Here is a 17,040-nt window from a genome sequence, read left to right on the forward strand (position 1 = left end):
CTCGTTCCCTTGGTCCAGTCAGCATCATTCCATCAGTATCAGGACCAGTGTTATGTTCTTTGGAAGAGAAAAATGATGAAGAGTTCTACAAGCTAAACTATGACAGAGAGATGGAGAGCTTCAGTTCAATTCAGTCACTCAGTCGTGTCTGACTCTTTGTGGCCCAATGGACTGCAGCACACCAGGCCTCCCTGTCTGTCACCAACTCCTGGAGTTTACTCAAACTCATGCCCACTGAGTCGGTCATGCAAGCCAACCATCTCATCTTCTGCTATCCCCTTCTCCTCCTGCCTTTAATCTTTTCCAACATCAGGGTCTTTATAAATAAGTCAGTTCTTCACATCAGGTGGCCAAAGTATTGGAGTTTCAGCTTCAGTATCAGCCCTTCCAATGAATATTCAGGGCTGATTTCCTTTAGGATGGACTGGTTGGAACTCCTTGCTGTCCAATGGACTCTCAAAAGTCTTCTCCAACACCACAGTTCAAATGCATCAATTCTTCGACGCTCAGCTTTCTTTACAGTCCAACTCTCATATCCATACATGACTACTGGAAAAACCATATCTTTGACTAGATGGACCTTTGTTGGCAAAGTTATGTCTTTGCTTTTTAGCATGCTGTCTAGGTTTGTCATGGTTTTCTTCCAAGGAGCAAGTGTCTTAATTTCATGGCTGCAGTCACCATCTGTAGTGATTTTGGAGCCCAAAAAATAAAGTGTTCAGTAGTTACAGAAAATTATTATTATTTCCTTTTCCCCAGTGCATTTACCTTCACAAAATATTTGAGTCCCTTCGGGGAGGGTAGGATAAATATTAAAAAATAAAAATTCTGGCTATTGTAGCAAGTCCTTCTTTAGAGGACCCAGACTCCCCTTCATTGAATGGTTCTTGGGGCTGTAAAGTGGCTCAATTCTGAGAATTAATGAGGAGCCATGACTATCTATTTTAATAATTTTAGTTAGATGTTTGTTCCCTTGAATTAAATCTTTTCTGCTTACAGAGATCAAGTAAGAATTTAATAAGCATCTATTTTACTTCTAAGGAAACTATGATTACCTAGCTAATGCCATAGGTCTATATGAATCATACTATTCTGATGCTGCTGTCCATTGCAGTAACTAGGACCACTGTACCTTTGGTGGTTGATTTTTGCCAGTTGGCACCTGCCACCCTGGGATCCAATAAATATCACTGTATTTTTTCAATTTAGTGGCTGTAGTTCCCTTTGTAAGATTTGGTCTTAGAGAAGACCACATATGGAGATCTTCAAGAGCTAGAGCTCCCTTCACAAATGTTTCTCATTTTGTTGGTGAAAAGGATGCCTTTTGCACAGTCCCAGTGTGAATTAATAGATCTTAAGTGACAAATCCACTTAAATATTCCAACCCCACCTTAAGGCTGTGAGTCTCTTTCCCTACATCAAACAAAGCAGATTGATCATTACTATATATCTCACTGTTGGCCACCTTTTTCTCCATGTTTTAGCCAACTCACCTATCAAACCTGTTACAGTCCTTTTTAACTCCTGAAACTGTGGCCTAAAATAAGAATCTCTGCTAAGTTGGTCTATACCAATGTTTGGCCTAATCTAATATTATGTTCCTTCCACCATTACTCCTCACTCTTAATATCCATACATGCTCCCCATATGACTACCTCTAAAAATCAGAGACTCCGTTAGTACTGACAGAGTATGGTATACCTACACATGGGTCACAGTTCGTGGGTCCCTCCACGTGGGTCTCACCTTTTGGGGCCTTCTGGGACCCATGCATACAGGTCTAGAAGCAAAGAGAGGCAGTTAGGGTGGGTCCTGATGAGCATCTGCAGCGAAGCGGACAATGGCAGCCTCAGAAGAGGCCACAACCCTTCCCTCAGGCAATGCCGGGTTATCTGCATTGTCTGCATGGTCATCTCCAGTGGGAGGATCAGAGCGGTAACACCACTGCTCTTGGCCATATAGATTTACTGTTTTAATTTTTAGGTGCCTTTTAAAAATTTTTCCCCAGTCAATTCCCTCTCTTTTAACAGTAGGTACTGTACAAGGTCAGCTGATATCAGTTGTGTTTTTAGCAAACTCATCTCTGTAGGCATAGGAGATAAGGTCAGGCACAGAAAATCTGAAATCATTTATACAGCACTTAGGTTGGGAATTTGAATCCTTTATTAGTAGAAGGTAGGGGTGTCAAGGGGAAACTGAGCCAAAGCTGAGTCAGAACCAGGAACGGAGAGAAACCCATATAGATGCTCTGCTGCTTAGTGGGGTAAGGGCAAATATTTAGCAGGTACTTGTATCTTATTCTGGAGTTGTGCTTGTTGTTTTTTTCTTTTTTCTTTTGATTCTTTAGTTCATGAACATTATTGATAAATGCTAACACCAAGACTAAAAGAGAACAGTCCTGGGTGTTCATTAGAAGGACTGATGTTGAAGCTGAAACTTCAATACTTTGGCCACCTGCTGTGAAGAGCTGACTCATTTGAAAAGACCCTGATGCTGGGAAAGATTGAGGGCAGGAGGAGAAGGGGACGACAGAGGATGAGATGGTTGGATGGCATCACTGACTCGATGGACATGGGTTTGAGTGCACTCTGGGAGTTGGTGATGGACAGGGAGGCCTGGCGTGCTGCGGTTCATGGGGTCACAAAGAGTTGGACATGTCTGAGTGACTGAACTGAACTGAACACCAAGACTCTGTATTTTGTGAGAAAATAATGGTTTATACATGCTTGCATGTGTATATGTGTGGGTATAAGTAAATTCATTATTTGCCTGTTGAAGTCCTAAACTCCTTACCTCTGTCTGTTACTGAATTTAGAAATAGGGTCTTGAGGGGCAATTATAGGGTGGGGCCTTAATTCAAGATGATTGTGGATGTTGATGAGAGAGGCCTCAGAAGAAAACAACCTTGGATACACCTTGATTTCAAACACAAAGCATCCAGGACAGTGAGAAAATACATTTGTGCTGTTCAGTCACACAATGTTATACAGTTTGTTATTGCAGCCTTGGCAAAAATATATCACCAGTTATCAGCAGGTGTATGTATATGTTAGTGTATATGTGAATATTGAGGTGTGCATATATTTATAAACTCATTAAGAAACCAATGATGATCATTATCTACATCTGAAAAACCTACACAGTTGGTTGCTGATGATAATCTTCATTTATGAAATATCCAAAAGAAATAAAAGACATAAAATTAAATTAAAAAAAAAACTTGTACCATGACATTCCTATCTGGAGACAATAACATAAGTCTTAATTTCTTCAACTCAGTGTTTACTGTGAAAATGTACTTTATGAACAAACCAATTTTTTCCCAAAACTCTTTTGATTGCCTCTTTGACATCTTTGTTCCTTAAACTGTAGATGACAGGATTTAGCATGGGAATCACAATGCTATAAAACAGTGACACAATCATGTCATGGTCTAAAGCATAGCTGGAACTTGGTCTCAGGTACATGAAGAGGATAGTTCCGTGGTAAATGGACACTCCAGTTAGATGAGAGCCACATGTTGAAAAGACTTTCCTTCTCCCTTCTGCAGAACACATCCTCAGAATGGCCAACAGGATGAAACCATAGGAGATCAGGACAATCAGGACAGTGACTATCTCAATGGAACCCACGAAGTAGAAGAGCAGAAGCTGGTTAGTGTGGGTGTCAGAGCAAGAAATAGCGAGGAGGGGAGGGATGTCACAGAAGACATGTCTGATTTCATTGGAGGCACAGAAGGAGAGGCTGAAAGTAGCCACTGTGTGTACAGAAGCATGCAGGATGCCACCAACATAGGAAGCAATGATGAGTGACACATAGACTCTGGGCGCCATGCTGACTGGATACCGGAGGGGGTTGTAGATGGCCACATAGCGATCATATGCCATTGCAGCCAAGAGAAAGCATTCTGTGGTCCCAAAAGTAACTAAAAGAAATGTCTGTGTTACACACGCAAGGTATGGAATAGTTTTACTTTCCACCAAGAAATTAGCTATCATTTTTGGAGTGACAACTGAAGAATAGCAGGCATCCAAGAGTGATAACACACTTAGAAAATAGTACATAGGATTGTGGAGCCTGGAATCCACAATGACCAAGAAAACCAATCCCAAATTCCCCATCAGTGTAAAAAGATAGATTGCTAGAAATAGTAAAAATAGAAAAACTTGAGCCTCAAAGTCATCTGTAAACCCCATCAATATAAACATGGTGATTTCAGTCACATTTTTCACCTGAACCCTGTATAAATCTAAATCTGACAGTGACCCTGACATTTCAGTTTTTATTTTTTTGTCTAAAGGCAGTATATGGTGAATATAGAGTCCATGCAATTATACCCTCCTATTTGTTTCTTAGAAGGGTATATTGAAATCCTAAAATTCTTTGCAGTGAGGGAATGAGAAGGGGTTAAACATTGAGTTCAAGTGGATGTATTACCCTGTAAAAATAAATAAATAAATTATTGCTGGTTAACTTTGTCCCATTAAAAAATTGGCTAATTTAGTTTACTTTTTGTTAAATTGCTTACTATTTTAACATTACATCATTTTAAAAATCACAAATGCAAATAAATATAGGAATTTTTAAATTAGCAAATATTGGAAAGTACACATCTGAGTGCTAGTCTTAGATTTTCATCAGTGATTATACCTTTCCTTAATGTTGCAACTTATAAAATGGGAGCAAACACACATCATAAGATTGTGTTGAATTTAAATGACAAAAATCAATGTGAAAATTATTAAGCTTTAAAGAATGCCAAGATGACTAAATGGGATAAGTTAGACTTACTTTACAACTAGCGTACGAGGCAGCTTTTCCAAGCCAAGTCATTTTACGTCCTCTTTCCTGACTACTTTCCCTGTTTAACTAGTACTGCTGGATCAGTGGTGAACAGAACAGATTACACCATTCTGCGGGTAAATGCAGTATGCCAACGAAAACAACAAGTTGTTGTTTTGTGGTTTTGCATTTCAGCTTTCATTCTTTGAAAAACATAATATTCAGTTTGTTCATTTTCTCCCCCACAATTTATTATACTGCTCATGTTTTCTTGGCTACCAACTAAAATTTTTCTATACATGCACTCTATCTCTGCAAAGTCCTTGCATGTGTGTTTGAGACATATTCTTGGCAAAAATAAACTATGGGACATTCATTCCATATATTATAGTAGCATATGGAGTTTCTATAAATACTATAAAATAAATGTCACCTGATGATATATAATAAATTCTTTCTATAATGTATTGATAAAAGCATAATATCCTGATTAAATCACAATGTAGTGTTTTATCACTGCTATATTTCCCTATGCTGGCAGTGTTGCTTATTCAAAGGAATATGAAAACAAGGAAAATGTATAATACATAATCAAAATGTTAATGAGTCACCAGGATCTGGACCTACAGCTTCTATCTTTGAAACATAATTAAGTATTGCATCTGTAATGTAGGAGCAAGATTTCAGCCTGTTGACTTTTTTCTTCCTCGGCGTTCCATAGACCAATGTGCATTTAGGGTGTGCAAAATCTGTAGTGTGGAGGACTGCATTGAATTCAATGACTTACAAATATTTATATTCTTAACATGAAACATTATATTTTTGTTTTGTTAAGACTTTCGTATATCAAGAGGAGAAGCAAATGATTATCAGAAAAAAAAAAAAAAAAGTTATATGTCTTTGTTTTCCCAGAAACTTCCTTCTATATTCATGTGTATGACTTTTCTAACACACATAACAAGTAGTAGTAATCATAATAATAATAATAGCATAATGCATGTGCTAAGTTATTTCAGTCTTGTCCAACTTTGCAGCCCTATGGGCCTTAGCCCACCAGGCTCCTCTGTGGATTATCCAGGCAAGAATACTGGAGTGTATCTCCAAGCCCTCCCTCAGGGAATCTTCCTGACCCAGGCTGTTCTATCCTGACCACTGCAGGAACCCACGGCTCTTATGTCTGCAGTGTTGGTAGGTGGGTTTTTTACCACTTGTACCACCTGGGAAGCCCCAATAATAGCATAATACATGAAAGTATTAGAATGAACTAGTTTAGTTTGAAAGATACATTAATAAAATAACTTATAAAACCATAATAATAATATGAAATAGATTAATGTATAGCTTGAGTATCACAAAAATATATTTATATTTTAAAATTTTTTCGTTTTCTCTCTTTTACCCTCATCTATTTCTCTCTGTCTCTCTCTCTCTCATCTCTCTTTTCTCTCTTTCAAGAAAGGAAGTATAGTTGTACAAAAGTATTTACTAGAGAGTGCCAGATACAAAACAGGAATTAGGCAAATAAAAAAAAACACAGTGAAAAGAAAAAAAAATTATGCAAGCAAAATATGAAAAATGCACCAATAGTTCTCTACCAATCCTTGACCAACAGGAGTTGAACTGTGTAGATCCAAATTTGGAGATTTGCAACAATTTGAAAAAAAATTTGTAGAACTATGTAGCCTAAAAATATTGAAAAAAATTACAGATTATTTAAGTATGTCATGAATGCATAAAACACATATAAATACCAGTCCATCTTTACATAGGCATTAATATAAAATTAATCTGTTAGTTTACTCACTGTTTTACAATTTTACTTTAAAGGAATTACTTGACCTTACAGAATGCTTCTCTCATATTGGCCTATCATTATAGGTATTCTTTTTAAGGTAATGATGTTTCCAGTAACTGTTTTATGAATAAGACTGTAATATCATATTCCATAAAATGTATGGAGTTTATCTCCTGCATCCAAGGTGCTCCAGCACAGGCACTTCTATCAACTAATATTTAAGGAAATTAGAACTGATTATATCCAGCAAATACTACTTTAAAAGATAGAGCCAGAAAACCAAAAATATAGATTCCAAATTTTTAACAAAATAGCCACATTCTGGAAAACGAAAATCAAATAATCTTCTCAACTCTCATATACTGAGAAAACATGCAGCACTTAACATCTGTGAAAAAATACTACAAACACTAGTCTTGAAGGAAACATATATAGCAGTTACCAAGTGTTATTAAGTGGCTACTAGGTGTTAGAAATTTTGCGTACTTCATCTTATGTGATCTGCATAGCAACCTGCAGTTAAATAATCCAGCATCTTATACATGAGAAACCTAAGGACCAGCTAGACCCAATAGGTTAACCAAGTTTACATAATAAGTTACTAGCAGAGTCAGGATTCAAATTCAGGAGTTTCTGTTTGCGCATGTTAAGCTATTTCCACTTGACCATATTGCATACTCTTTGTGATATGCCATATTTCTGGAAATGACATACCCCAGAAATAATGTCAAATAATATCGTCACATATTTGAATTCATTTATACAGCCCTTAGTTTAGGGATCAGGACATGAAATTAAAACAAAACAAAAACTAGAAGTAGCTTTTAGAGCAATTAACTGACTAGCAAAATAGATTTCAAATTTATTTCTATCCCTGCATGAGAAAAACATCTTAATCTCCAAATGGCACTTACCCAGTTGCTGGTTGATAGTTAACTATCTCTCCATTTAATACTTTTTCTTGTTTAAATCAACCTTTTATTTTTACCATCCTCCTTCTGTTATCTTCCATTGAGGAAATTAATGTTCTAATCTATAGTTCTATATACCTAAGTATAGTAAGAGTGGGTTCTACTTCTCTACAATGTTCCCTGGAGTTCTTAAAGCTTCTAAAATGTTTTATAAGTGATGAAAAACCTTTCCTCTTACCTGTGGAAATTAATTGCTCAGTTAAGGTATATATGAATACTAGGCATTAGGATTCTTACATCAGATTGCCAAGCTCTTCTTGAAATCCACAAGGAAACTCGAAGGGGTAAATACACTAATTCTCTTCTGGGACAGAAAGTAACAACCTGATTTCGTTATTTCCCCCCATAGTAAATGAGTGGCTGGTTCTGTAGCAATGAACTCTTATTATAGATAAAATTAAATAAGTGCAGTAGGCCTCTGAATAAAATGATCCCTCAGTGGAAAAAAGATATTCATAGAATTGGAAATTAAATCTAATGATATAGGACATAGTCCTCATTCTGACACTAAATACCTATGTACCAGGAAATATAACCTTTGTCTCCCAGAAGTATATGGCATTACTTCTCTCAAAATTCTTTATACATACACATAATGAATTTTTGGAAAGCATAAGATATGACAGAATTCATAATCATTTAGTGATGATTATTATAGTTACTTAAACTTAAAAGTGCTACATTTCTGAGTATTATGAGAGACAAATTGTTTAAATAAACAGTTTAGATGTATTAAATTTTAGTGTGTAGTTTAATGGAAGAGGTAAGATATAAATATATGAATAGGTAGTTTGACAGGAGACATGGTACTGTATACAGATAACTTTAATATTCTGTGTAGTAGAACCTTTTAAATTAGAGATTTGGCAGATAAATTCCAAGCTTTCTGAGTTGCATGGAGACTTGTGTTTTGGAGTGTGCCATATATCATTCCATAAATTAGTACCTAGCAATGCATTTAAATTGTTTTCAAACAATTGTGAAACAATACATACATGCTTCCAGTCCACATCTAGAGATTCTAAATCAGTAATTAAGAAGTGCTGGTGATAAAGTCTGAGTACTAAACCAAAGAGAGAAAAAGGAAGAGAATAGCAAAGAAAAGAATGAAAAGAAACAGGAAGGAAAAAAAGGAGGGAAGAAAGGAGAAAAGGAAGGAAGAAAGAAGGGAGGAATTTTGTAAACAGTCCAACTGTGAACACAGGCTCTATTAATTAAATGCAATCCCCAAAGATCTCTATATTCAGTGGAGCCCTACTTAAAATTAAACAGGTGTTTTTAAAGAAAATACAAGGTAATAAAATATAATTTTTATTAAAATGTAAAGGAGCTAAGGTATTCAAAACATTTTTGAAAGTGTTGGAGGCCTCACATAATTTCGAGATTTAACACAAACCTAAAATAACCAAGATATTGTGGCATTAGTGAGAGGATAGACATGTAAGTCTGCAACAAAATAGACTTTTCAGAAATAAATTTATACAGTATAGTCAACTGATTTTTGACAAAGCTGTTACGGAAAATACATAGAAGAAGAATAGCCCTTTTTCAAAATAATGATGCTGAATATGGATAATAGCTTAAAAGACTTAAATCTTAATAATAGGAAAATAAAATGATTAAAAGTACAGCATGGATATAAAGTACAGATACTTTATCACAGAAGATACACAGATGGAAGCTTAAATTAAAAAAAAAAAACAAATGTTCAACATCATTTGCAATTAGGGAAATATAATTTAAAATCACCATGTTGAAAGTAAAATAAAATCACTGTGTTATCCCATATACATATTAGAATGACTAGAATGTAATAGTAAATGGCAATGCGAAGTGCTCCCAAGGATCCTGTGTAACTGGGGATCTCATCCATTGCTGACAGGAAGCAAAGTGGAGCAGTCACTTCAAGTAATAATCAGACAGTATCTTGCGAAATGAAACAGACACTTACCGTATGACCCAGCAATCAACTCTGGAAATCCTACAGGCGGGAGACGGGGGAGGGCCTGGTGGACTACAGTCCATGGAGTTGCAACGAGCTGGACATGACTGAAGTGACCTCACATGCATGGCAATCAATGCAGGAGCATACCACATTCTGTTTTGAAATAAACAACAATTTTTAAAAAACAGTTCCTGAAGCTATTTTATTTAAGCATTGAAAAATAAATTAAAAAGTAAACCCTAATCCAAAGACAAAGAAAGAAAAGAAAATACAGAAATATTGGTATTGATAGAAAGTTCTGCTTTACTAAATCATGTGGGATGCACTGACATGGTGTTCATTGAAAACTCCATATTCAAATCAAGAAATTAGAAATTAACAGCAAAATAAACTAATAGAATCATAAAAATTAAAAAGCAAAACATAAACTAGAACTTTTTAAAGATGTGCGTGCATGAGTGCCAAGTCACTTCAGTCCCGTCCAACTCTGTGCGACCCCATGGACTGTAGCCCGCCAGGCTCCTCTGTCCCTGGGATTCTCCAGGCAAGGATACTGGAGTGGGTTGCCATGCCCTCCTCCAGGGACTCTCCCGACCCAGGGATCGAAACGTCATCTCTGTCTCCTGCATTGGCAGGCGGGTTCTTGACCACTAGTGCTACCTGGGAAGCCCTTTGTAAAGATAATGAATACGAAAGAAATAACAGTGTTATTCTATTTTATATGTTTTTAAATTGAATTAAATAACTATTTTTGACAGCTGTGTCCCTAATATATCCCCTCATGAAGGAATATTTATTAAGCAACAATATGTATTGAAAATTATTCTGGACTGTAAAAGTAGAGTCAACAATAAATTGAATTTAAAGGACATATTATATAAAATAGCAAAAAATGTAAAAATGCATTTTAAGAGAGATGGAATAGGAGGACTACATGGAGGTAAATTGTATTATCATAAAGTTGTCAAGGGCTTCCCTGGTGGCTCAGAAGTAAATAATCAATCCGCCTGCAGTGGAGGAGATGTGGAAGGTCCGGGTTCGATCCCTGGGTCAGGAAGATCCCCTGGAGGAGATAATGGCAACCCATATTCTTGCCTGGGAAATTTCATGGACAGAGGAGCCTGGCAGGCTACAGTCCGTAGGGTTGCAATAAGTCAAACATGACTGAGCTGCTGAGCATGAGCCCAGTCAAAGTCAAAGAGATCCTTACTAAGAAGTGACATTTAAAGGAAGGAATCATGTGAATAACTTTGTGGAGAGCCTTCCAAACAGGGGGAAAGAAATACAGAAGAAAATGTGTGGAGAATATATTGTGGTAAGAGATGCTCTATATTTTTATTGTTGAGGTAGTATTTAAGTTCATTAATTCCACTTCAGGGAAATATCCTTGGGTTGCACTCTGTTGGGTTGAGATTGTGCTGTTGGGTTGAGATTGTACTGTTGTGTTGAGATTGTGCTGTTGGAAGTAGAGATTTCACACCCATGCATGCACGTGCACAACACAAAATATACACAATAATTACGATGATGGAGGGAAGGAAGAAAGGAAGAGAGAGAAACAGGAAAAACACTTCCACTTTCAATTGACTTTGAAGGACTCTATCTTTTCAATGCAAATGAGATCTGTCAAAACAGTTTTAAACACAAAGAGACTCTCTTCTGTACCTTGGTTCTTGGGTCTAGGGGTGAAAGTGAGGCTTCTGCCAAAGCATCCTGGAGGAGGCCATGGCACCCCACTCCAGCATCATTGCCTGGAGAATAGCTGGACAGAGGAGCTTGGCGGGCTGCAGTCACGGGGTCTCAGAGAGTCTGGCACGACTGCGTGGCTAAACACACACTCATGCCGAAGCATCCCAGGGTGGCAAAGGTCACTGAAAAAGGGACCCAAAGCTGGGTCAGGACCAGGTCAGCAGAGAAACCCTTATCGACGGGCTGGAGAGAGCCGCATGCCAGTCAGGTGGCCATTAACTCTGGATTGTGCTTATCTTCTATCATTCGTGAGTTTAAGTATAATCCTGATAAAAGCTAACATCAAAGTATGCGCTTCACAGGTGGCACTAGTAGTAAAGCCTGCCTGCCAGTGCGGAGACATGAGAGACACGGGTTCAATCCCTGGGTCAGGAAGATCCCCTGGAGGAGGGCTTGGCCACCCACTCCAGTATTTTTGCCTGGATAAATCCATGGACAGAGGAGCCTGGTGGGCTAGAGTCCATGGGGTCGCAAACAGTAGGACACGCCTGAAGCGACTTAGCAAGTGTGCACACAGTCTCTGTATACTGTGAAAAAATAAAGTGTGGGTTTAGTGTCCATGCTTTGGATGAAAAGAAAAAAAAAGGAAAAGCAAAAGAAATGTACCCTCTTAAACAGCATGTAGTGACAACAGGAATTTGCTCCATCATCTGTGCTCTCAGAATTAAAGGCTGGGTTTAGTTTCCCGGGTTTAGTTTGCTGCATATCTGTAGATAAAGCAGAGTTCTTTAATTTGAAGTTAGTTGCCATTGACTCCATGGAAAGTGGATTGGAATATGTGAGGTATGGTTTTGCTCTACATGAGTTGGTATTTGTTCAAGCTAGTCAGATCACTTATAATTATAATGGGAATCTATCCATTATATGGAGACAGAAGGTGACAATATACATTTAATGTGAAGATTGCATGTGTATGTGTTTCTGTGTGTGTATGCAAATAAATCCAATATTTGTGTGTTGAAATCCTAGGCCCTGGGATATCAGAATGTAACTGTTTTGGAGACAGTCTTTGAGGAGGCAATTAGCTGAAAATGATGCCTTTATGGCACATCTTATCCTATATAATTGTTGACCCTTTAAGAAGAGATTATGGACAAGGGAATGGAAACCCACTCCAGTATTCTTGCCTGGAGAATCCCGTGGTAGAGAAGCCTGTTGGGCTACAATCCATGTGATCATAAAGTATTGGAACAACCCAGAGACTAAGCAAGCAAAAAGAGATAGGGCACTGAAATTCAGAGAAACAAATAACTTGAAGACAGAGGTTAAATGCTGCCATCTACAAATGAAGAAGAGAGGAATCAGAAAATAATCAACCCTGCTATTACATTGATTTCAGACATCTAGACTCCAGATAGTGAGAAAATATTTTTTTAAAAATATTTATTGCAGTGTAGTTGATTTACAATGTTCTGTTAGTTTCAGCTATACAGCAAAGTGAATCTATTATCAGTTCAGTTCAGTTCAGTGGCTCAGTCGTGTCCTACTCCTTGCGACCCCATGAATCGCAGCACACCAGGCATCCCTGTCCATCACCAACTCCCGGAGTCTAACCAAACCCATGTCCTTTGAGCCGGTGATGCCATCCAGCCATCTCATCCTCTGTTGTCCCCTTCTCCTCCTGCCCTCAATCTTTCCTAGCATCAGGGTCTTTTCAAATGAGTCAGCTGTTCGCATCAGGTGGCCAAAGTAATGGAGTTTCAGCTTCAACATCAGTCCTACCAATGAACACCCAGAACTGATCTCCTCTAGGATTGACTGGTTCAATCTCCTTGCAGTCCAAGGGACTCTCAAGAGTCATCTCCAACACCACAGTTCAAAAGCATCAATTCTTCAGCACTCAGTTTTCTCTATAGTCCAACTCTCACGTCCATACATGACCACTGGAAAAACCATAGCCTTGACTAGACGTACCTTTGTTGACAAAGTAATGTCTCTGCTTTTCAATATGCTGTCTAGGTTGTCATAGCATTCCTTCCAAGGAGTAAGAGTCTTTTTAATTTCATGGCTGCAATCACCATCTGCAGTGATTTGGGAGCCCAGAAAAATAAAGTCAGCCACTGTTTCCAATGTTTCCCCATCTATTTGTCATGAAGTTATGGGACCGGATGCCATGATCTTAGTTTTCTGAATATTGAGCTTTAAGCCAACTTTTCACTCTCCTCTTTCACCTTCATCAAGAGGCTCTTGAGTTATTCTTCACTTTCAGCCATAAGGGTGGTGCCATCTGCATATCTGAGGTTATTGATATTTCTCCAGGCAATCTTGATTCCAGCCTGTGCTTCCTCCAGCCCAGCATTTCTCATCATTTACTCTGCATATAAGTTAAATAAGCAGGGTGACAATATACAGCTTTGACGTACTCTTTTTCCTATTTGGAACCAGTCTGTTGTTCCATGTCCAGTTCTAACTGTTGCTTCCTGACCTGCATAGAGGTTTCTCAAGAGGCAGGTCAGGTGGTCTGGTATTCCCATGCCTTTCAGAATTTTCCACAGTTTATTGTGATCCACACAGTCAAAGGCTTTGGCATAGTCAATGAAGCAGAAATAGATGTTCTATTGTGAAAAGAAGGGAAGCAAAAAGCAAAATAGAAAAAGAAAAATAAACCCATTTGAATGCAGAGTTCCAACAAATAGCAAGGAGAGATAAGAAAGCCTCCCTCAGCAATCAATGCAAAGAAATAGAGGAAACAACAGAATGAGAAAACTAGAGATCTCTTCAAGAAAATTAGAGATACCAAGGGAACATTTCATGCAAAGATGGGCTCGATAAAGGACAGAAATGGTAGGGACCCAACAGAAGCAAAAGATATTAAGAAGAAGTGGCAAGAATACACAGAGGAACTGTACAAAAAAGATCTTCACAACCCAGATAATCACGATAGTGTGACCACTCACCTAGAGCCAGACATTCTGGAATGTTAAGTCAAATGGGCCTTAGGAAGCATCATTAGGAACAAAGCTAGTGGAGATGATGGAATTCCAGTTGAGTTGTTTCAAATCCTGAAAGATGATGCTGTGAAAGTGCTGAACTCACTATGTCAGCAAATGTGGAAAACTCAGCAGTGGCCACAGGGCTGGAAAGGGTCAGTTTTCATCCCAATCCCAAAGAAAGGCAATGCCAAAGGATGCTCAAACTACTGCACAATTGCACTCATCTCACACATGCTTAAAATTCTCCAAGCCAGGCTTTGGCAATACGTGAACCATGAACTTCCAGATGTTCAAGCTGGTTTTAGAAAAGGCAGAGGAACCAGAGATCAAATTGTCAACATCTGATGGATCATCGAAAAAGCAAGAGAGCTCCAGAAATTAACAACCAGCATCTATATATGCATATGTGTGTATGTGTGTATACATGTGTATGTGTTTATCTGTAGACACATATATGTATATATATATATATAAAGTCTTCATATGAATATGATAATAAAATACATACTACATACCCATGTTATGTGGAGACAGATGTATATAGATGTCACAGTTTCCTGTATGTGCAAAAACTGCATATGTGATGGGTTGACTATAATCTTTATTTTGAACATCTAAGAATAGCAGGTAGATGCAAATAAACTAATAGAAAATATTTTAATTACAATTTTTGATTTGAAAACAATAAACATCAGTCTTAATTTATTTCAATTTAATGTTTAGTGTGAAAAATATACTTTGTTAATAAACCAATTTTTCCCAGACACTTTCTTCATTGCCTCTTTGACATCTTTGTTCCTCAAACTATATATGATGGGATTCAACATGGGAATTATGATGGTGTAAAATACAGACACAATCATGTCATGATCCAAGGCATAGCTGGAAGTGGGTCTCACATACATAAAGAGAACCGTACCATGAATAATGGACACTCCATTTAGGTGAGAGCCACATGTAGAAAAGACTTTCTTTCTCCCTTCAGCAGAACGCATCCTCAGAATGGCCAACAGGATGAAACCATAGGAGATCAGAACAATCAACATGGTGGATATCTCAATAGAGCCTGCAAAATAGAAAACTAGAAGCTGGCTCATGCGAGTATCAGAGCAAGAAATGGCGAGGAGAGGAGGGATGTCACAGGAGACGTGTCTGATTTCATTGGAGGCACAGAAGGAGAGGCTGAAAGTAGCCACTGTGTGTAAAGTAGCCTGCAAGATGCCCCCAACATAGCAGGAAATTATAAGTGGCACATAGACTCTGGGTGACATTTTAACTAAATACAGGAGAGGATTGCAGATGGCTACATTGCGATGATAGGCCATCGCGGCCAAGATGAAGCACTCTGTGGCCCCACAAGTAAGAAAGAGAAACATCTGTGTGGCACAGCCCAGAAAGGAAATGGTTTTATTCTCTGATAGGAAACTGATCAGCATTTTGGGGGTGATAACAGAAGACTAGCAGGCATCCAAGAATGATAATGCTGTCAGAAAATAGTATATGGGGTTGTGGAGCCGGGAATCCATCATGACCAAGAAAACCAACCCCAAATTCCCTATCATTGTAAAAAGATAGATTGCTAGAAATAGTAAAAATAGAAAGATTTGCATCTCAAAATCATCTGTAAAGCCCATCAGTATGAACATGGTGACCTCAGTCCTATTTTTCATCTGAATCCTGTATAAATCTAAATCTGATGGTGACCCTGACATCTCAGTTTTCATTTTTAAGTTCCAAAAGCAATATATGGCAAAAATAGAGTCCACCAATTATATTCTCACGTCTGTTTCTTAGAAATCCTTTTCAGTGAGGGAATAGTCTAGTGATTAAAAGTTGAGTCCAAGTAGATGCTTCCTCTGTAAAAATAATTAAAAATAAATAATTTTTAAAAATTAATAATTTTTCATGTTAAAAATAATGCCAGTTTATATGTTTTAACTTCCAATCCATTTTCTGTTAAATTTATGACTGCTCACTTTCATATTATGTCATCTAAAAATTCACAAAGACAAATGAATATAGGAGTTTTTAATCCCAAAATTATTATAGTAGAAAATACACATCTGAGTGCTAATCCCAGAGTTTCAACAGCATGCATGACGTTTACAGTTTGTAAAATGTGAGCAAATACATTGACAGCAGAAGATAGTACTAAATTTAAATGTTAAAAACCAACGAGAAAAATTACTTAACTTTATCATGTCCCCAGGTTACTAGGAAATGGGATTATTATTATTGTTGTGATATCACTTGGTCACGTCCAACTCTCTGCAGCCTCATGGACTGCAGCCGCCAGGCTCCTCCGTCTAGGCAGGAAGACTGGGGTGCGTGTTGGCCATTCCCTTCAGGGAATCTTCCTGGCCCAGTGGTAGAAACTGGATTTCCTGCATTGCAGGCAGATTCTTTATACTCTGAGTCACCAGGGAAGCCCAAGCAGATCCACTTGTACCAGAAGTGAGGTTCAAAACCACAAGGATATAAATCCATTAGATCTTAAGTCCAACACCTTAACCACTTATGCATTCTGGTACCTGAATATTTTATAATTACTGTAAGATACAGTCATCCCTAGGTGGGGGGCATGTAGTTCCAGTATTCCCCTCCCCCATACCAAAATGAAAGAGGCACAAGTTCTTTATATAAAATGGGGAGATATTTACAATATAAGCAACACACCTCTTCTCACATACTTGAACCCATCTATAGATTACTTATAAAACCTAATATAATGTGCATGTTATCTAAAAGGTAGTAAATGCAATTTAAATGCTTTTAAAATAGTTGTTGATGTGCTGCAAATTTGTTTTACTTTTTGAACTCTGCAAATTTTTATTTTCACAATACTTTGGATCTGCAGTTGATTGA

The 17,040-nt window shown here is 37.8% G+C and overlaps 1 protein-coding gene and 1 pseudogene across 1 annotated transcript; both read right to left on the reverse strand.

The window, feature by feature from the left end:
• Window positions 1-3,275: 3,275 nt before the first annotated feature.
• On the reverse strand, window positions 3,276-4,274 carry LOC110129690 (olfactory receptor 5T1-like). Its single transcript, XM_020881171.2, has one exon. The coding sequence runs from the start codon at window positions 4,272-4,274 to the stop codon at window positions 3,276-3,278; it is 999 nt and encodes a 332-aa protein (XP_020736830.2).
• A 10,620-nt stretch (window positions 4,275-14,894) lies between these two features.
• On the reverse strand, window positions 14,895-16,018 carry LOC110122692 (olfactory receptor 5T1-like; annotated as a pseudogene).
• Between the last annotated feature and the right edge of the window lie 1,022 nt (window positions 16,019-17,040).

Source organism: Odocoileus virginianus, chromosome 10, assembly GCF_023699985.2.
Source record: "Odocoileus virginianus isolate 20LAN1187 ecotype Illinois chromosome 10, Ovbor_1.2, whole genome shotgun sequence".
Lineage (NCBI taxonomy): Eukaryota > Metazoa > Chordata > Mammalia > Artiodactyla > Cervidae > Odocoileus > Odocoileus virginianus.

What these genes read in the sequence shown, in the direction of transcription:
- LOC110129690 (XM_020881171.2), bottom strand. Translation starts at nt 4,274, where the DNA reads ATGTCAGGGTCACTGTCAGATTTAGATTTATACAGGGTTCAGGTGAAA.